The sequence below is a fragment of the Canis aureus genome, chromosome 1, assembly GCF_053574225.1.
Source record: "Canis aureus isolate CA01 chromosome 1, VMU_Caureus_v.1.0, whole genome shotgun sequence".
In the NCBI taxonomy this organism is placed as follows: domain Eukaryota; kingdom Metazoa; phylum Chordata; class Mammalia; order Carnivora; family Canidae; genus Canis; species Canis aureus.
The window spans coordinates 48,187,401-48,208,273 of NC_135611.1; the positions used below are offsets into that span (position 1 = coordinate 48,187,401).

General features: G+C 39.7%; 1 protein-coding gene and 1 pseudogene across 3 annotated transcripts; both read left to right on the top strand.

Moving 5' to 3' along the window:
* The first annotated feature begins 1 nt into the window (after position 1).
* GTF2H5 (general transcription factor IIH subunit 5) lies at positions 2 to 12,212 on the top strand. 3 transcript variants are annotated; one of them, XM_077898473.1, is made up of 3 exons: positions 2 to 148; positions 985 to 1,059; positions 11,757 to 12,212. In XM_077898473.1, the coding sequence occupies exons 2-3, from the start codon at positions 1,025 to 1,027 to the stop codon at positions 11,935 to 11,937; spliced, it is 216 nt and encodes a 71-aa protein (XP_077754599.1). In that variant the 5' UTR covers positions 2 to 148; positions 985 to 1,024; the 3' UTR covers positions 11,938 to 12,212. The 3 variants fall into 3 exon arrangements, with proteins under 3 accessions (XP_077754599.1, XP_077754605.1, XP_077754615.1); XM_077898479.1 differs by lacking the exon at positions 2 to 148 and adding an exon at positions 230 to 387; XM_077898489.1 differs by lacking the exon at positions 2 to 148 and adding an exon at positions 239 to 455.
* A 144-nt stretch (positions 12,213 to 12,356) lies between these two features.
* LOC144314406 (large ribosomal subunit protein uL4 pseudogene) lies at positions 12,357 to 20,344 on the top strand (annotated as a pseudogene).
* The last annotated feature ends 529 nt before the right edge of the window (positions 20,345 to 20,873 follow it).

Sequence of the window (20,873 nt, forward strand, 5' to 3'; positions counted from 1 at the left end):
GTCGCGCCCCGCCCCCTCGGCCCGACTGGCGCCCCGCCTCCCGCCAGCGCGCCCCGCCCACAAGCGCGTCGCTGGCCGATGACGTAGCCGGCGCAGGGACTCCTGACTGGGCCGACGTGCTGCAGCTTCGGCGGGGAGAGAGAGCGAGGTATGTGGTGTCGGCTCTCCCCGCGAGCGGGGAAGTGGGGTGCGGGGGAAGCCGAGGGCTCCGGAGGAAAGTGGGGAGGGGAGGAGGAGACCCGGGGGCCTCCTGCGGGTGCTGGGGTGCAGGGCGGCATCCCGCACCGCCTCGGGGCCCTTCCTGCGGAGGCCGCGGGCCGTCCCGCAGTGCTTCGCGCATCTCCTTACTGGAGGCCCGGGCTCGGGCCGGGTGTGGAAGTTCAAGGGGTAAGCTGCGCCCGCTGCGAGGGAGATTTTCCTCCTAGGGCATGCCACTGGGGAGCCTGGTTTACGAGGTAAAAAAACACAAGAGCTGGAGACGTGGATTCTCTCTCTCTCTCTCTCTTTTTTTTTTTTTTTAATTTCTTGCCCCGAAGCGATGGCTTGGTCTCTTCGCTCTATCGTATCAGTGAGATGACAGTGTTCGGCCTCGCCATACCTTTCACGGCTGCCATTACGTGACTTCTGCCTCCCGGAATCTTATCTTTTATCATTATCCTGGGTGGGAATGGAAATCTCGTGACTCCTGTTCTAAAGCTGGATTGGGTACGCGGGCGTGGAGATATAGGCTGCTTGCTTTTATTATTTTTAGTATTTTTTTTTTTAATGGGTGGCCTTTGGAGGGAAGATTTCTCCATTGACATCCCGATAGTCTCATTTTCATTTTAAAAATCAGAATATCTATGTTTACCTCATGTTAGCCCGATGTTTTTCACAGACTTAAACGTTTAATCTGACATTTAACAACTTTGCCTCCTTTCAGAGGCAAATCTCCAAAGTATAAGGGTGTTTTTTAATTTATTGTCACCTTACCTCTTTTATTAGCCGTTTAAAGGTCAGCTGCACCTTCTAGACTGGGGAAAAGATGGTCAACGTCTTGAAAGGAGTGCTGATAGAATGGTTAGTAGTTTTTGATACTTAATGCAATTTAAATCTCCATATTGAATCTTGATGTATGTGTACCTCATCTAAAATCCATATTTTTGTTTCAAGACCTAAATAAATCCAGTCTTTTAGCTTTCTTAACTTTATTTTTCTTATGTAGTATGTGGGAGAGATTTTGTTGCTACCTTTCTTCCTGGTACCAGATTTCAAGGTCTCAGTCCAGTTAATATAATTGACGCATTTCCAACACGTGTTGGTCCAGAGCAGTGTATTTTTTAGATCAGTGCTCTTTAGGGGAGCAGCCCTGGTATTGTCCTCCAATCAGTGACTTAAAATTTAGAGTCTGCCTATGTCTTCATCATCACAAACTAGTCTTGAAAGAGTAAGCAAATCAAGAGCTAATGGAAGGTTTACACTAGGCACACATTTAATGGAAGCTAGAAACCTTAATGGGCAGCATTGAATTTCTCAAAGCAAGCTATGTAGGACTTTGTGTTAGACAGTCTGAAAACCTGAACTATTGGACCAGTCCTTGCTCAGTCTCTACTTCTTGTTGATAGCAGGGCTGCGGGAGGAGCAAAACCAAACTGTAGGATACTTCTGGCATTTAGAGCAGCATTGTCCTGTGGGGTACCTGGGTGGCTCAGTGGTTGAGTGTCTGCCTTCAGCTCACGTCGTGATCCCTGGGTCCTGAGATCGAGTCCCACATCAGGTTCCCCACGGGGAGCCTACTTCTCTCCCTCTACCTCTCTGTGTCTGTCATGAATAAATAAATAAAGTCTTTAAAAAAAATAATAGAACAGGGACGACTGGGTGGCTCTATGGTTGAGCGTCTGCCTTCAACTCAGAGCATGATCCCAGGATCCTGGATCAAGTCCCACATCAGGCTCCTGCAGGGAGCCTGCTTCTCCCTCTGCCTATGTCCGTCTCTCATGAATAAATAAAATCTTTAAAGAAAAAAATAGAATAGCATTGTCCTATAGAAATATAATGTAAGCCACATGTGTAGGCTTAAGTCTTCTAGTAGCCACATTAAGACTTAATTGAAGCACCTGATATTAATGTTTTATTTAACCCAGTGTGTCCAAGATATTTCAACATGTTCTAAATCTTCAAAGTTTGTACTAAGATTTCAAAATTCTGCTAAGTTTTTTTTCATACCACAGCTTCAAAATCCAGTGTGGAGTTCACTTTTACAGCCCATCCCACAGGCCGGCCACATTTCAAGTGCCCAGTAGTGAGCAGTGCAGATTTAATGTTTGGATAGAGACACAACAAAGACAAGAAAAGAGCCAGTGATATAGGAGGGAAGCTAAGAGGGAAGGTTTCGCGAAGGTAAGTGGGCCATGTCCAGTGATGATGAGAAGTGGAATAGGATGAAAAACTGGAAGTCAATGATTTCTTCCTTCCTTCCTTTGAAGAGCTGTTCAGCTATGAGAGCTGTTTTAGTGGAGAGGCAGGATAAACAGATTGGAGTACTTTGGAAAGGGAAAAGAAGGTGAGGAAGTGGAGACTCTTTGGAGAAGTTTTGTTGTAATAATTGAGCAATGGAGTGGAGAAATTGGTTGATAACTGAGGAAGGATGTAATAAGGGTCTCTGATTCTTGTTATTTTGGTTTTAGTGTGAGAGACTAGAATGTATGTTGATAAGACTAAACTGCTTAGAGGTAAACATTTGGGAAAGTGAGGGGACAGGATCCGGATCCCACCCATTAAGTTCGAAACACATGTGCTGTTTTCTTTTGAAAAACTTGTAGGCTAATTTTTTATTTTATTTTTCCTAAAACTTTGTTGTAACTAATAGAAACGTTTTCCTCACTGGTCTTTGAATGCTTTTTTGGTTTTGTTTTGTTTTTAAGATTTTATTTATTTATGAGAGACAGACAGAAAGGCAGAGACACAGGCAGAGGGAGAAGCAGGCTCCATGCAGGGAGCCCAATACAGGACTCGATCCTGGGACCCTGGAATCACACCCTGGGCCAAAGACAGGCACTAAACCGCTGAGCCACCCAGGTGTCCCCATTTTGTTTTGTTTTGTTTTAAAGATTTTTATTTATTTTGTTTTGTTTTTTAAACACAAAGGATACATAATGTCAGCTATCAGTTTTCCCCCTTTTGTTTCTTCTGACTCTTTGATCTTCACCTCTGGATTTAATAAATCTCTCTTGTAACAAGATTTTTGTATTTTAGTTTTTGTTGACGTTACATTTCATTTATCTAGACTCTATTGGGAGGAGGGGCATATTTGGTAAAGATCTGAATTCGCTTTTATTGGTTGAACAATTGTTTCACACCATTTATTCCCTTCTCTAATGATAGATGATACCTCTTTTATCTTTGCTTCACTCTCCTTCTACTTTGATTAATCCTGTCCCATATGCATTCTTTGTCATTGTTGCCTATTCAAGAATAAACTTAGAATAATTTAGTTTGTCTGAATCCTTTTGGCATGATGATTGGGATTGTGTTAAGTCTGTAATTTGAAAAATTATCGTGGGTGGACTGCATTTTAAAGAGCGGAACTGTAGGAGACTCATTAAAATCTCAGCGGTAGGCTTTCAGTGTAGCTTTGAGGACAGAGTACAGATTTGTAAGAGGAGCTGAGGTGTTAGTTTCTTGATTTGCTGAGCTGCCTGCCTGGTTTGCTATCATGTAATCAAACCTCTGAATTCTACCTGGGTTCTAACGGCCCACTATCACTTTGCTTTTCTATGTAATCCCCAGACTAGCAGCACCAGTATCATCTGGAACTTGTTAGAAATGTAAATTTTCAGACTTCACCCTAAATCTCCTAATTAGAATTGTGTATGCGAAGAAACTTATTAAGAAACATTTTAAGTTTGAGAAGCACTTAATTGGCTTAAGTGTGATCATCAGTTTTCCTCTGGAGAATTGTTTTGCACTAGAACCACTAAAATTTTATTTTGCAGATGTACACTATCCTTGTGAAACTTTAATTTTTTCCTTCAAGGTGAATTCTAAAGTGTAGCCTGCACAATTTTTCAAAAGGATAACTGTCTTCCCAAAGATTATATCTTCCAAAAAGAGTTGAGCCCTAAGAAATAACAGATTCATGAAGGACATGGTCAGGGCTGTTGGGTACTCCACAATCAGATGTACATGTTGGGGTGGTAATTGGAAAAGTCCTTCAGCTTCCTTCATGTCTGTATTTGATGCCAAAGAGAAGATTCCTTAGTAATATAGTATCTGTTTATTCATAATCCCCATAGATTATGTGGAGCGAGCCTTTAGGTGTACTGGAGTATGAATTTGACAGGTCTGGAGTTTATAGGCAAAACACTCAATCTCCTAAAACTACTTCCATTATTCCAGTGATTCTTTCCAAATTCCAGCCTTTTTACCATCGAAGGTCATCTATAATAGCATAGATAGTGCTGTTCCACTTACTCTGTTCAGGCAGCCAGCAAAATACTGCTCAGGTGTGTATGGCCTCATTCAAGAGGGGAGTCTTAATTTGACACCTGCCTTAGAATGCCTTCACCTATTGCCATATTTAAATTTCGTGTCTGTCCATTCCTTTTAACTGGTTAGGAGTCTATAAGAAAGAAGCAAATCATATTAATGGCCATTAAGGCCCAACTATCGGTGAATTGGAAAAAAGGTACTGGGATAGGAGAGGATGCTTTCCTCAAAGGCTTATTTTATCAAATACCAAAATCTAAAGCTAAATTGAAGTTCTTTTGTTTATAAATTTGTGTTTTTATATCAAAATGAGATTGGTGAAAACTTCCTCTTTGTTGGGATCCACCACTATCAACTGCCAGCCTCACACTAAGCCTTTTCCCGAATTTAGCCAAGCGCAGCAATATCAAAGCAAGTAGCATATCCCAACAAATCGCAGGTGCTAGAGCAGACCCCAGGTGTGACAGTTATTACACCTGGTTTGGCAAGTGCTTCCATAAGGAAGATTTGTTGCAGAGGTGCAAATTCCAACTAGTTTACAGCATAATAGCAAAGAATCTGGAGAAATAGGTGGTATTAGACCAGCTTACCCTTTTAGGCTTGGCATCTAAACCTGTATTGTATATGAGAAGCAAATAACTAAGGCAAAACCAGTCTTAATCATTATTCTGTTCTTTCACAGCATTTATATTATCTCTTGTGAGCCTCTGCTTCTCAGAAGGGCCATATTCACTGAAGTTTCCTGGCTACTCAGAACAGTGCCTAAAATATATACCGGAGATATTTAGTAAATATTTGTTTACTAGATGAATTTTGTCAACAGAATTGAGTCAAGGAATGTAATCTCAGTCTAAATCCTATGTTACTAATGTTCCTTTTAGAGCTTCTCTTGTTACCACAGTGATAATAGTGGATATAAGAGTAGATTCTGATAACTTGGATTCAAGTTTCAGTATGAAAACGGTTTGTCCACCAAACTTCCTTTTTGGCTAGTTACATCAAAATAGCTTTTAAATGAAGTGACTATTGGCTTCCAGTCTTAGTTGTTGTTTTTAAGATTTTATTTATTTATTTGGCACAGCACAAGCACGGAGAGTGGCAGGCAGAGGGAGAGGGAGATGCAGACTCCCTGCTGAGCAAAGAGCCCAATGATGGCCTCGACTCCAGGACCCTGGGATCATAGCCTGAGCCACCCAGGTGCCCAGTCTTAGTTTTTAAAGAGCGGGCTCTCACCGAGCTATCGATATGAATAATAGAAGTACTGTCTTCAGCAGCTGATCTAGAAAGCAATTTGTAATAGGTTTTTTGAGCTTTTATATGGTTTGACACAATAATTCCATTTCTAGAAGTTTATCCTAAAGAAATGACCCTAAGGAAATATCAGAACTGTGGATAAAAATGTAGGAGATTGAGGAGCATCTGGGTGGCTCAGTTGGTTAATCATTTGACTCTTGATATCAGCTCAGGTTGTCATCTCAGGGTTGAGAGATCTAGCCCCGCTTTGTTGGGGTTCCCTGCTCAGCATGGAGTCTGCTTGAGATTCTCTGATTCTCTCTCTCTGTCCCTCCCTGCTGCATGTGCTAGCATGCATGTACACTCTCTCAAATCTTAAATAAATGTTGGTAATTGAATGTGTTAATAAAGTATAGAAGCTGGAGCTAGAGGCTATAATGCTAAGCAAAATAATTCAGTCAGAGAAAGATAAATACTGTATGACTTCATTCGTGAAATTTAAGAAATAAGCAAAGTGGAAAAAAGCAAGATGAATCAGGAAAAAGACCCTTAATTATAGAGAACAAACTGATGGTGATGGAGAGTAGGAAGTACACTTGTGATAAGCACCAGCCATTAAATGGAAATGTTGAATCACTATAATGTTCGTCTGAAACTATTATACTATATGTTAACTGGAATTAAAATAACTTTAAAAGCCAAAAAATAAAGCATTGATTGTGATATTTTATAATCAAATAATGTAGCAATTAAAATACTTGAAAACATTTTAAGTATTATAGGGCAATGATACTGTGTAATACAACATTAAATAAAAAAGGCTGAATGCCTTCCTGAAATGACACTGAGCATTTATTGGATACTATACTAAGCACTTGGTAATATTCGGTTCTCACAACAATCCTATGAGATACAGGTATTATTATCCCAATTTTATAGATACAGAAATTAAGGCACAGAAATTAATTGCTCAGGATTACAAAGCTGCTAAGATGGGATTCTAAACCATAGTATTCTGGCTTCAGAGCCCAAGCTACTAAGCCTGATGTAGACTAACACAAAACTAAGCATAATATTGTATTAAGTTTTTTAAAAAGTATGTATGTATATGCTTAGAATATCATATACACAGGTTAGCAATAACAAATATTTTTGTAACAGCAAATCCTTTAATGGGGATAGAAGTAGGTAATATACATATTTAAGTTGACTGAGCTGGGGCTTGGGGGTTAGGCTGAGTCTAGTACGTTAGCATCATGTTTTGTTTTGTTTTGTTTTTAACAATAAACCTATGGTAGGTCATATTGGGAACTTGGGACTGTTATTCTGGTTAGCTCAGTGTCCCCTGTGGTGGCCCTTTCTTTCTCTTAAGACCCTACCCATTTCAAATATTTATTGAGCACCTACAGTATGCTGGACCCTATTAAAGGTACCTATATCTCAAGCTGGACAATACCCTTATTCCAAAAACACTTTGGAAAATGCTTATAAGAAGGTAATAAACTTAAAGCCATTTCATGTTCAGTAACAATTTTCTAAAACATTCTGTTCTTAGGACATACAGAATTTGGAGAATTTAAGATTTTTTAGGTAATTGTACCTCTTAGCTAATTATTATCAGGAAGGATATTTACTGTTGACAGAGCCAAGATTATCATTCTGACAGAATGGATAATGCAGGTGACCAGTGAAGTCCATGATCTGTTTTACAGCTAACTACATCATCTTAGTAGAGCCTTTGTGGTATAATAATTTTTTAGAATTATGTTTTACAGGAGTTATACTCAGGTTATGTAGGAAGGAGCTGATTGCTATCTACCCTTCATATCTCCAGGTCAAAGACACGTTTTTCCTACTCATTAGCCCTGATCTCAGAACTTCAAGTATGTCTATGGGTACCTGGTTTTGTTTTTCTTTTCTTGCCAGCAGGTTCTCTTTCCATAGACTCTCTACATGAGGAAGTAGAATAAATAGCCCTGTATTCAGGCAAAATACTCTAGTTCCCTTAATATTTCATAACAAAAGTCTCTTAAATTTTGTCCTTTTGAATCATTATAAATTATATTTCAGATACATGCTAGAGAATTCAGTCTCAAAATGATTTCTGTTTTCTTTCAAAAAATGTCATTGAGGTGATTAATAATGGAAGGAGTAAATTCAGTCTCTCACCGACCACTTACTTTTTAAGTATCTCATTTGTCCATTAGTAGTGTTTCCCCAGATATGGGGAATGCCACTGATGTTCAAGCTGATTTGTAGTAGAACACAAAAGAGAGGGGGAAGACAAAAATTGTTTTTATATGACCAGTTTATTTGAGGAAAAAAAACATGTCTGGATGACTAGTGATTCATACCAGGTTAAGCTTAAAAAGTTGATTTAAAGGCAATTTTTTTTTAAGATTTGATTTATTCATGAGAGACAGAGAGATAGAGAGAGGCAGAGACACAGGCTGAGGGAGAAGCAGGCTTCATGCGGGGAGCCCAATGCAGGACTTGATCCTGGGACTACAGGACCATGCCCTGGGCTGAAGGCAGGCGCTAAACTGCTGAGCCACCCAGGGATCCCCAAGATTTAAAGGCAATTTAAAGAAAAATAATATGTTGTACAGTTGTTACAAGAGATGGTTAAATTAGCAAGGATAGTAGGCAAATGGCAAAAAATTTAAAAACCCCAACATGCTAATTTAAAGCACATAAGTGAGTCCCCTTGGCACTTAAATCTCAATCCTTATCTTACTATACCTGTTCCCAGTACCTGACACAGTGGATTGCTTCCTCTTCCTGAATGTCCTTTGTTCACTTACCTTCCAGGACTCAGGGTTTTCTTTCTACCTCAGTGGTCACTGCTTTATAATCTACTTTGTTGATTTGTCCTTTTCTTCTTAACCTTTTGATATTGTTGAGACTGGTGCTTGGTCCTTGGTCTCTTCTCTGTAGCTATGTTCACTCCCTTGTCGGGGCTTGAGGACTGATTTTTTCTCTTCAGTCTGGACTTAGCTAATGAAATCCAGAATTGTATATCCACCTTCCTACTCACTTTCTTCACTTGGGTGCCGGTACGCATCTCAAATGTAACATGCCTAAAACCCAACTCTTGATCTTCCCAGCAAACCTGTTCTTACTTCCTTTTCATTTGCTCTGACTGAAAATGTTGGGAGTCTCCTTAATTATTCTCTTTCAAGCTGGAGTCTAGTCTCAGCAAATTATGTTGGCTTTGTATTCTTTGTATATCTAGAATCCATTTCACTCTCATCATTTCACTGTTACCACATAGGTCCAAACTATTATCGTCTCTTACCTGGGTTACTTTAGTCATCTTCTGATCTGTCTCCCTGTTTTTACCCCTGCCTTCAATACCTACAGTCTTCTCTTAACCCTGCAGGCAGTATGATCTTTATATTTAAAATTGAAGTCAATTTATAAGTTAAATCATGTCATTCAGTAAAAACCAAACTTGCTAAAATCACCTCCGAGGCCCTATGTGATCTGATCTAGCCGTTACTAACTTTCTGACCTCATCTCCCACTTCTATGCCCTCTAGTCACCGCCCCCCCCCCCCACGGCCTTGCCATTCACTCTGCCTAAAATGTTCTTGCCTGAGTCTACCCGCCTTGCTTACTACCTCCTCCTGTTTGTTCAGATGTCACTCACTGCTCAGTAAGGCTTTCCCTGTTCAGACTTACAAGATCCTATCACTCTCACCACTGCCATTTTTCATCCTACTTCCCTGCTGTGTGTGTGTGTGTGTGTGTGTGTGTGTGTGTACACTACCAGTAGAATGCAAGCTCTGTAACAGGATTCTGAGTTACTTTGTTCACTGCTGGATACCTAGGACCAGAGTAGTGCCTAGCATATGACAGGTGCTCAGTAAATATTTATTGAATGAATGAATAAAGCTTTAAGTATCAAATTTACTTCTGAACCAATCAATTCTGTACATTAGAATAGTCATTCTAATACTGCAACCATAGACTATGACTGAATTTTGCCCAACCTAAGTGGACAAGCATAACCTAAGTGTTCTGAACTTAAGTGTAAGATGACAAACTAAATTTTAAAATGTGTCAGTTCTGATGTGGGCAGGCTTATTTATTTATTCACATCATTTTATAGTGTAGTAAATTGTTTAAAAATCATTGTAATGATAAGTTACTGAAAATAATTAAAATCATCTTTTCAGAAAGACTTGACTTTATTAACAGTTAATATGCCATGAACCATACTCATTTACTGATTGAAATAAATCCTTTACCTTTGTTAGCTTCACTTATACCTAGTTTGTACTTGAAAGAAGTAAAACTTGTTTTTATGTTTTTAGGTAATTACACTGACCTCTTTTGAATTCAGTCATCTTTGTAATGGATGTTGTCATTCCTTAAGAAACCATAAGATTTTATGAAGTTACATTTTCTCTAAGATTTAAAAAAAACTGCAACTTGACATTTTTATATTCATCTTTTGCTAAACACATTATTGTACATTAGGTCTAAAGAGTGTTCTTTGTTGTGATTCAGGGTTTTTACAGCAGAGATATGTTTCTGTAAGGTCTATAAATTTGGGGTTTGTTTGGGGTTTTTTTAGGTTTATGTGCTTATTTGAGAGAGCAAGAGCATGTGCACATTCTCTGGGGGGAGGGGCAGAGGAAAAAGAGAGAATCCTTAAGCAGACTCTACACTGAGCACAAAGCCCAACATGGGGCTTGGTTCCAGGACCCTGAGATCATGACCTGACCTGAAATTAAGAGTTGGACACTTAACCAACTGACCCACCCAGGCATCCCATGTAAATCCTAGAATTTGGATCTCTCTTTTCCTTGTGACTTATTCTATTCATTCCAAACTAAAAATCACAAATAAATAGAATTTGTATCTGTTCTTTGAGCTCAGTATCCTGAAGAAGATTTTGGTAGGATTTCCTTTAAAGATTCTGAGTGAGGGGATCCTTGGGTGGCTCAGTGGTTTAGCACCTGCCTTCGGCCCAAGGCATGATCCTGGAGTCCCGGGATTGAGTCCTGCATCAGGCTCTCTGCATGGAGCCTGCTTCTCCCTCTACCTGTGTCTCTGCCTCTCTCTCTCTCTCTCTCTCTCTCTCTCTCTCATGAATAAATATTTTTTTTAAAAAAAGATTCTAAGTGAGTTCAAATTTAGGAAGTTCAGAATTTTAAGGAAGGAAGAAAAACTGAGAACCTACTGCAAGCCAAACACCGTCTTTGGAATTACTCTCTTTTAATTTAAAGGAGAATAACTTAATTATTCTCTTTTAATTAATAAACTGTTAATAACAGTTCTGTTATGTGGGCTCATTTTGAGGCTTTAGAGATTAAGTACATAGTAAGGTCACACAAGTGATAAAGCTGGGATTGAATTCAGATCTGACTTTTGCGGGATCCCTGGGTGGCGCAGCGGTTTGACGCCTGCCTTTGGCCCAGGGCGTGATCCTGGAGACCTGGGATTGAATCCCACGTCGGGTTCCCGGTGCATGGAGACTGCTTCTCCCTCTGCCTGTGTCTCTGCCTCTCTCTCTCTCTCTCTGTGTGACTATCATAAATTTAAAAAAAAAAAAAAAAAAAAAAGATCAGACTTTTGCTGTACACCCTACTTTATCACAGTGACTGTTAAACTGGTTTTGTAAATTAAATTTTTCACTGGCAAGATAGTGAAAAATCTATTGTCTTCTTAAGTGTAATGGTCATGGGCAAGTAAGGAAATTCATTTTTTAAATCAGTTAAGGGAGCTGTGGTTTTAGGCCCTATTAACTACAAACCTCTGAACATTATTTGTTCACTTGTCAGTGACAAATTACTCTTTTAAAATCTTCTCATTGGCCTCTTTCTCTAAAACTTAAAGGAACAGTTCTAAAATGAAGTCATGAAAAAAATAAAAAATAAAATGAAGTTATGTCTACAAATCATTAATGCTTGAGACAGAGGGAATGACGGATTGAGTTAACAGTTTAGAACTTTTTGAGTTATCCTAAAAATTCTGCATGCCCAATTCTAATTGCTTAGGTATAATTTGATAACACAATGTGTCATTATCATGTGTTTGTCTCTGCAGTGACCCTGCCATGAAGCAGTTTCTGCTGTACTTGGATGAATCAAATGCCTTAGGGAAGAAGTTCATCATTCAAGACATTGATGACACTCATGTCTTTGTTATAGCAGAGTTGGTTAATGTCCTCCAGGAGCGAGTAGGTGAATTAATGGACCAAAATGCTTTTTCTCTTACCCAGAAGTGAAAGTACTCAATATTGACCACTTAGGAATTACAAGTAGCAAATGTGAGAGACTGTCACTATTCAGTGTCCTACATGACAGATTAGACTTAGCTGCTTAGTCGCATATTATGGGAAAAACTGTGATGTCATTTGTTCAGAAAAAAGTCCTTGAAATGATTTTCTTGTTGTTTTTTCGGTACATGTACCCTAGAATTTAAAAAAAAAAAAAGAAAAAAAACTTTAATGATTGTCTGTAATTTGACTTTTACTATCCTACATTAAAATATAAATATAAATGGTTTTCCTACCTTTTTAATACCAATTTAATGCATTAAGAATTTAATGGAATATGCATTTTTCAGTTTAATCTAGGTGTTTGTTTGCTTGTTCCTGCTAATAATTATAGAATTTTATAATCTGGGTGGTGTTCTGTTCTAATTAGAAACTTCACATCAATTATTTAGGTAAGTATACCAAGGTGGGACCTTTGGTAATATTTATGTCTTTATAAATAATATCTGGATACTGGCCAGCTTTATTGATGAAGAAGGTAGGAAAGAGAACCATGGAACATTAATGTAAGCTACACTTTGCATTTCCCTAAAAATACAGTTTTAAAAGTACAGAGGGCTTGGGCTGCCTGGGCAGCTCATTTAAGCGTCCGACTCTTGTCTCAGGATCATGAGTTCAAGCCCCTTATTGGGCTCCACACTGGGCATGGAGCCTACTTAAAAAAAAAAAAAAAAAAAAAAGAAGTGTGGAAGAAATAACCAAATGGTAAAGGGACATGGTGCCTTGCAAGCTTTAGCTTTTCCTTGTTCAAACTTTTTTAGTCACATTTTCCTTTCCCATCAGGGCAAGTGTTTTTTTGTTTAAAAAAAAAAAAAAATCAGTTTTAAAGAAAGGGAAGAAGGAGTAGATAGAAATAAATTGAGTCTTATGGGAAGTGGCATGATTAGGATAAGATCTATTGCATATGGTTTTATGATTGATTGGAGGCAGAAATAATAACTCCAATAGGAGCTTTGCTTCCCTTCCTGAAGATAGTGTTAACTAGGATAGGTTCCCAGGGATGAGATTTTCTTCTAAGAAAGAAGAGGACTTCTGTGATGCTATGTGGAATTCTATCAAACCCAGTTTTTTTCCCCTCCCATGGTGTACTTACTCAAAGCCCCTGTGTACCATTTTCACTCACTCAAGCTGGACATTTCCACTGCTTGGTACAGTAGGTCCTCCCTTATCTGCAATTTTGCTCTCCACAGTCAGCCAAGGTCTAGAAGCAGATGACTCTCCTCACTGTTGTCAGAAGGTCAATAGTAACCTGATACTATCACAATGCCTACATCATTAATATCGCTTCATCACATCATGTGGGCATTTTATCATCTCATGAGGATCCTATAAGAGGAAAGAGGGTGGGCAGCCCCGGTGGCTCAGCAGTTTAGTGCCACCTTCAGCCCAGGGCATGATCCTGGAGACCTGGGATCGAGTCCCATGTCAGGCTCCCTGCATGGAGTCTGCTTCTCCCTCTGCCTGTGTCTCTCATGAATAAATAAATAAAATATTAAAAAAAAAAAAAAAAGGAAAGAGGGTAATGACAGTACAATAAAATAATTTGAGAGACCATATTCACATAACCTTTATTACAGTTTATTAATACTAATAATAATTGTTCTTAATCTCTTACTGTGTCTAATTTATAAATTAAACTTTGTCATAGGCATGTGCATATAGGAAAAAACACAATGTATACAGGGCTCAATACTTCCTGTGGTTTTAAGCATCCACCAGGGATCTTGGAATATAATATAATTCCCCATCTATCATGATTCCCACCAACATAAATCAATTCGCAGAATTTTGATTCTCATTTAACAATGCAAACAATTTTGTTATATTATTGGTAAATTTGGTATTAAAATTTGTTGAGTAGAAAATACATTTCTTTAGAATTTCCAACTGTATTAAAATGTTATTGCATCTCGTATTTCAGGCATATCTAAATCAATTTCAAATAAATCTCCAGTATCTATCATCTTATACCTTTATTAACATGAAACCTTGGGCAGCCCGGGTAGCTAAGCGGTTTAGTGCCACCTTCAGCCCAGGGCGTGATCCTGGAGATCTAGGATCGAGTCCCGAGTCTGGTTCCCTGCGTGGAGCCTGCTTCTCCCTTTGCCTGTGTCTCTGCTTCTCTCTCTCTCCCCCCCCCCCTTCTCTGTCTCTCATGAATAAATAAAATCTTTAAAAAAAATAACATGAAACCTTAAATTTTTCTTAGAATCCTTGTTTAAAAGGTATGGAGAAAAAAATATTTTACAGTGAATGCGAAGAGTCTTATGTGAAGGAAAATTTTTCATCAACTCTCATTTCTCTCATTTTTTATTTTTTTCCAAAGATTTTATTTATGAGAGAGAGAGCATGCACGCAGAAGTGGGGGGAGAGGCAAAGGAAGAGGGAGAGAAAAACCGATTCCTCACTGAGCCTGAGATGATGACCTGAGCTGAAAGGCTGAAAGCTAAACTGACTGAACCACCCAGGTGGCCCTCTCAGCTCTCATTTTTTAAGAAGTCATACTGAAGCAAATGTAAAATATCTCTCTGGACACCGCATTAAGAAAGATGGGACATTGTGACACTAGGAAGCCCACTTGGAGCTGTTTAGTTAATGTGTCCCAACTACCAGAGAATAGGACATAACCGAGTGACATTTTATCTAGACTCTCCTTGGAATCTGATTGACATTATTTGATTTGGCACACTAAGATGTTGAGAACAAGAACTGCAGGCTGTTTGGTAGTGGAGAAATTGACTGCTGTCTTTTAAAAATAAGGTCCTGAATATTGTGTAAAGGTAGTATTAAATTGTTTTAACTCCAAAAAATCGTTTTAATTAATGGAAATTTGGTGACCAATCACAGACAATCCTTGAACTAAAATCGTGATACTCAGTTATAACAACTTCCAACTTCTTTTTTTTTTATTTATTTATTCATGAGATGCACAGAGAGGGGCAGAGACAGAGGGACAAGCAGGCTCCCCAAGGGGAGCCTGATGTGGGACTCAATCCCAGGACCCCAGGACCATAGCCTGAGCCAAAGGCAGACATTCAACCACTGAATCACCCAGGCACCCCCAACTTCCAACTTCTTGATTAAGGTGGTTTTTTTGTTTTCATTTTTCTTAAATAACTGTTTCAGGTGAAAAATTCTTAATTCCTTAAACCTTGATTTTCTTATGAAATTTAATGTGATTATTTTAAAATTCCAGGCAGGCATCCTAAGTATGCATCACAGTTAATGTAAAAATGTGTATTGAGGAGTCAGTTTTGGCGGACAGTAGCTGAACGCTTCTGATAATAGGCAACAAAGGCTACTACTCCCCTTTATTGCTGATAGACATAGGTGGGTAATCAAAATTATTAATGATTGTATTGTTGAACATTAGCTGTAACAAGTGGCTTGACATAACTTTATTATTTTCTGAAAAGTGGTAGTGTATTTAGTTTGTAGTTATACAGTAGACCTCATTTCTAAAGAAACTAAAAATTCTGACATGATTTAAGTAGAATACTGAGTTCATTCTCTTAACATTCTCCTATCTTAACAGATAGGAAGAGGATATATTTTAAAGATGAAAAAATGATGCCGTTTGCAAATGTAGTCAATAAACATTCTCACATGTATGTAGCTCTTCTTCATTTGCAGAGAAGATAGCACTGCAAGATCTATTGGTAAGGTTACTAAGCTTTTTTAAGGACACAGTTCTCACTTAGGAAAGGATTAAGAGACCACCTGCATCCAGATGTCTGCTCCCTGCTTGCTAGCTCTGGGATCTTGGACAGGTCATTAAATTTCTCTAAAAACAGAAATACCTGTCCTCAAAGATGGTTTGGATGATTTTAAGTTAACGTGTAAAGCAGATGGTTCTGAAGTTTAGTTACTTTGAATCTAGAGAAGCACAGTGAAGTGGTGATGGGGGTACATTTCAGCACCTGCCCACCCCACACGCACTTTTTTTTTTTTTACATTTCTGTGTAATCAATGCAGTGAGAATGAGCACATGGTGGAGGTGGTAATTCTTAGAAAATGAGCATTGAGTAGACAACATACTGAGGGCCCACTACCTTTACTGACCTTGTAGCTGTCTCTTGAGCAACTTAAACCTTGTTGGGAAATATCCAAATAGTTGATTTTTCCAAGACTACGCAGGGCCCAAGGGTGCAAGAGTCCCTGGTTCTGGGGGTTCCTAACTAGATACTGGCTGTTGACAAAGTCCAAAGGCAGAGAGACAGTGGTGAAACAAGAAAGGAATTAATTTCAGTGAGGCCAACACTGGGAAAGACGGCAGACTGACATCTCAAGGAGTGTCTGTAAAGTGTTGAAAATACTTCTGGGTTCATAGAAGGAGAATGTGGGACAAAGGTCACTGGGTTTGTGCAGGTGAGCGGCACAGGTCAGGTTGATCATTGCCTTGGGGTCTTGCCTCCTGGCAGTCCCTGTTCTTCAGGGGGGCAGTTTCATTTCCCACCACAGGATGCTCTGCTGGCCAGGTCTTTCACCCAAGCTAAGAGATAAGCTGGAAATAAGAATTTAATTAGAAAGTATAGACTGGCCTATAGGAGCCGCCGGGTTGAGAGGAATGTGGCCCTCTCCTCTCCCTGCGATGGCGTGTACTCATCTGTTAATATCTGTGTACTCCGAAAAGAGGGAATCATCTGGCAAAAATGTTAGTTTGCCTGCTGTGTTTAAGGCTCCCATTCAACCCAATATCATGAACTCTGTTCACACCAACTTGTGCCAAAAACAACAGCCAGCCATATGCTGTCAGTAAATTAGCAGGTCATCAAACCAATGCTGAGTCTTGGGGTACTGGCAGAGCTGTGGGTCGAATTCCCAGAGTTCGAGACGGTGGGACTCACCATTCTGGCCAGGGTGCTTTTGGAAATATGTGTCGTGGAGGCTGCATGTTTGCACCAACCAAAACCTGGTGCCATTGGCACTGCCGAGTAAACACAACACAAAAGCGATATGCCATCTGCTCTGGCCTGGCTGCCTCAGCCTTACCAGCACTGGTCATGTCTAAAGGTCATCATATTAAGGAAGTTCCTGAACTTCTATTTGGTGGTTGAAGATAAAGTTGAAGGCTACAAGAAGACCAAGGAGGCTGTTTTGCTTCTTAACTTAAAGCCTGGAATGATATCAAAAAGATCTATGCCTCTCAGTGAATGAGAGCTGGCAAGGGCAAAATGAGAAACCAGCGTCATATCCAGCCCAGGGGACCCTGCATCATCTACAGTGAAGACAGTGGTATCATCAAGGCCTTCAGAAACATCCCTGGAATTACTTTACTTAACGTAAGCAGACTGAACGTTCTGAAACTTGCTCCTGGTGGGCTTGTGGGACATTTCTGCATTCAGACTGAAAGTGCTTTCCTCAAGTTAGATGATCCTTATGGTACTTGGCGTAAGGCTGCCTCCCTCAAGAGTAACTACAACCTTCCGATGCATAAGATGCTTAATACAGACCTTAGCAGAGTCTTGAAAAGCCCAGAGATCCAAAAGCCCTCCGAGCACCATGCAAGAAGATTCATCGTAGAGTCCTGAAGAAGAATCCACTGAAAAACCTAAGAATCATGTTGAAGCTAAACCCGTATGCAAAGACCATGCGCCAGAACACCATTCTTCACCAGGCCAAGAATCAAACTCCAGATGGATAAGGTGGCAGCAGCCTTAAAAGCCAAATCAGATGAGAAGGGGGTTCCAGGCAAGAAGCCCATGGTAGGGAAGAAAGGAAAGAAGGCTGTTGGTGTGAAAAAGCCGAAGAAATCTTTGGTAGGAAAAAAGGCTGCAGCTACCAAGAAACCAGCAGCTGACAAGAAACCTGCAGAAAAGAAACCCACCACGGAAGAGAAGAAACCTGCTGCCTAAAAATTTATATTTGTTTATTCCATAAAAATCAAATAATTTTAGACAGCTAATTTTTTTTTAAAAGATTTTGTTTATTCATGAGAGACACAGAGAGAGAGAGAGGCAGAGACACAGGCAGAGGGAGAAGCAGGCTCCATACAGGGAGCCCAACACAGGGCTCAATCCCAGGTCTCCAGGATCAGGCCCTGGGCTGAAGGTGGCGCTAAACCGCTGAGCCACCCGGGCTGCCCTGGACAGCTAATTTTAAATAAAGACCTGATCAAAGAAACAAAAACAAAAAAAGTATAGACTGAGGTCAAAGTGGAGATGGTTGGAGTCCTCTTTCCAGACCATTCTTCTCTTTGCCTTCTTGCTTGAAAGATGTTTAGTCTTGTCTAGAATTCCTGGATCATAATCCATTTTCATCAAAACTGGACCGTTTTTCTCATTGACCTCAGACATTTACTGAATCCAGTTTGGATTTTATTCTTCTGAGTGACTTTTTCTACTTTAAACTTGTGGATTTCTCCCAATTCCTTTCTCTTGCTTTCTTTAACCTGTTCTTTTTCTAACTGGCTCTCAATCACTCCCTTTTTTGTTGTTGTTAGTTTGTTCTTCTGTATCGTTTATTTCTTTACAATTTTAAAACTGGACCATGGTGTCTATCCCTGGTTAATTTTGCCTGGCATATGTGAATCTTCTGATCTCAATCAACATGCTTCGTTTATTTTGCTTTGGGGAGGGTTCTTGAATAAATGAATTTCGGTGACAGTTTTCTTGCTTCTGTTTGTTTTCTTTAGAAACAGCTACTCATTAGCTAATTCTTTGTGATTAACGCTTCTATGTTTTGTCATTTCATTGCTTTTTTAGTTCTCTGTTCCAGGAATGCCTTTCAAATTTGTCACTAAACTTGATTTCACTTTAATGAAAAGCTGCTTCCTACTGCTTCCAACTTGGACTTTATCGTGGCTGCTGTGCTTTTGCTCTCTTTAATCTTGTCACAGCCTTTTGTTTAATTGAGGTTATCTTTTTCCCCGAGCAATACACACTCATTGCGGGTAGGTTGGAAAGGGAAGCAAAGGAAGAAAATATAACTCATCCAAAATCCCGCTACTCAGGAATGCCCCAATTAAAATTTGGTGACAGGGCAGCCTGGGTAGCTCAGCGGTTTAGCACCGCCTTCGGCCCAGGGCATGATCCTGGAGACCCAGGATCGAGTCTCACATCAGGCTCCCTGCATGGAGCCTGCTTCTCCCTCTGCCTGTGTCTCTGCCTCTCTCTCTCTCTCTCTGTCTCTGTCTCTCATGAATAAATAAATAATTTTTTTTAAAAAAAAAATAAAATTTGATGACAATCTTCAACCATTTTCTAAGAGTGTAAGAACAGTCCCCTATCCCAGTGAGATCACACTGCTTTGACACTTTTTCATTTTCATGATCTTTCATGAAAAATATGAAGTAGCATTGAGGAGGACACATGATGTGATTAACACTGGGTATTATATGCAACTGATGAATTATTGAACATTACATTTAAAATTGATGTACTATATATTGGCTAATTGAATTTAAATAAATAAAAATATGAAGTAGCATTTCTGTTTCAGAGGAGTTTTTCTTCGAATTTCTCGAGCACATTAGAATTACATGGGAGCATATTAAAAACTTTGGATACCTGTCCTTAGCCCCCCAGTTTTCAGATTTAATTTTTCTGGGATGGGACCCAAACATCACCATTTTTTAAAGGTTTCCCTGATGTTTCTTTCTTTTTTTTTTTTTTAATTTTTATTTATTTTTGATAGTCACAGAGAGAAAGAGAGAGGCAGAGACACAGACAGAGGGAGAAGCAGGCTCCATGCACCGGGAGCCCGATGTGGGACTCGATCCCGGGTCTCCAGGATCGCGCCCCGGGCCAGAGGCAGGCGCCAAACCACTGCGCCACCCAGGGATCCCTTCCCTGATGTTTCTAACGTACAGAGCTGAGAACCCTTAGCGTGTGTGTGCAATGGAGGCTTTGAGTAGGTTTTGTTTTGGGGTCCTGTTTGGTTTTCAGAAGGCTAATCTACCAGCATAGCTGTTCCCTTATACTGCCAAGGAAATGGCTGAACCTATCCAGCAAGGAAGCAGCTTTTGTTAAAATCGAGTAATTAAATAACTGATTGCCTGGGACGCCTGAGTGGCTCAGTAGTTTAGCGCCTGCCTTTGGCCCAGGGCATGATCCTGGAGTCCCTGGATCGAGTCCCACTTCAAGCTCCCTACATGGAACCTGCTTCTCCCTCTGCCTATGTCTCTGCCTCTCTCTCTCTCTCTCTCTAATGAATAAATAAATAAAATCTAAAAAAAAAAAAAAATTCCCCAAATAGTTGGAGTATCTTACTACTGAGAGTGGTTAGCTATGTTTAGATCCTTTGGTTGAGGAAAGTAATGGTAGCAATAAATTCACTGCAAGATACTTTAGTCTTTTGTTTATTTACTATTTACCATGTAGCAGAATTTTTTTAATGAAATATTAAGCTATGTCAATATATCAATTCTTTTTTTTTTTTAGATTTTATTTATTTATTCATGAGAAACACAGAGAGAGGCAGAGACATAGGCAGAGAAAGAAGCAGACTCCATGCAGGGAGCCCGATGTGGGATTTGATCCTGGATCCCAGGATCACGCCCTGGGCTGAAGGCAGGCACTTAACCTCTGAGCCACCCAGGTGTCCCAATATATCAGTCCTTAAGCAGAGTCTTTCTGAAAGGATGTCTAATGTTCAGTGTTAACTTGTTTACATAATTATAATAGTCACTGCTCTGTCTTCCCAAAACCATCAGAAACACTTGCTCTCACCCAAGGTCTCTGGACATCTGTGATTTTGTTAAATCAAGAGAAATCTAAAAAAAAAAAAAAAAAAAAAAAAAAAAAAGAGAGAGAGAGAGAGAAATCTGGGTGCCTGCATGGCTTAGTTGGCTAAGCGTCCAACTCTTGATTTAGGCTCAGGTCGTGATCTTGGAGTGGTGAGATTGAGCCCCATATGAGGCTCTGCATTCCCTAGGGAGTCTGTTT

What these genes read in the sequence shown, in the direction of transcription:
- GTF2H5 (XM_077898473.1), top strand. Translation starts at nt 1,025, where the DNA reads ATGGTCAACGTCTTGAAAGGAGTGCTGATAGAATG. An exon ending in AAAGGAGTGCTGATAGAATG is followed by an intron (nt 1,060 to 11,756) that starts GTTAGTAGTTTT and finishes TTGTCTCTGCAG; the next exon opens with TGACCCTGCCATGAAGCAGT.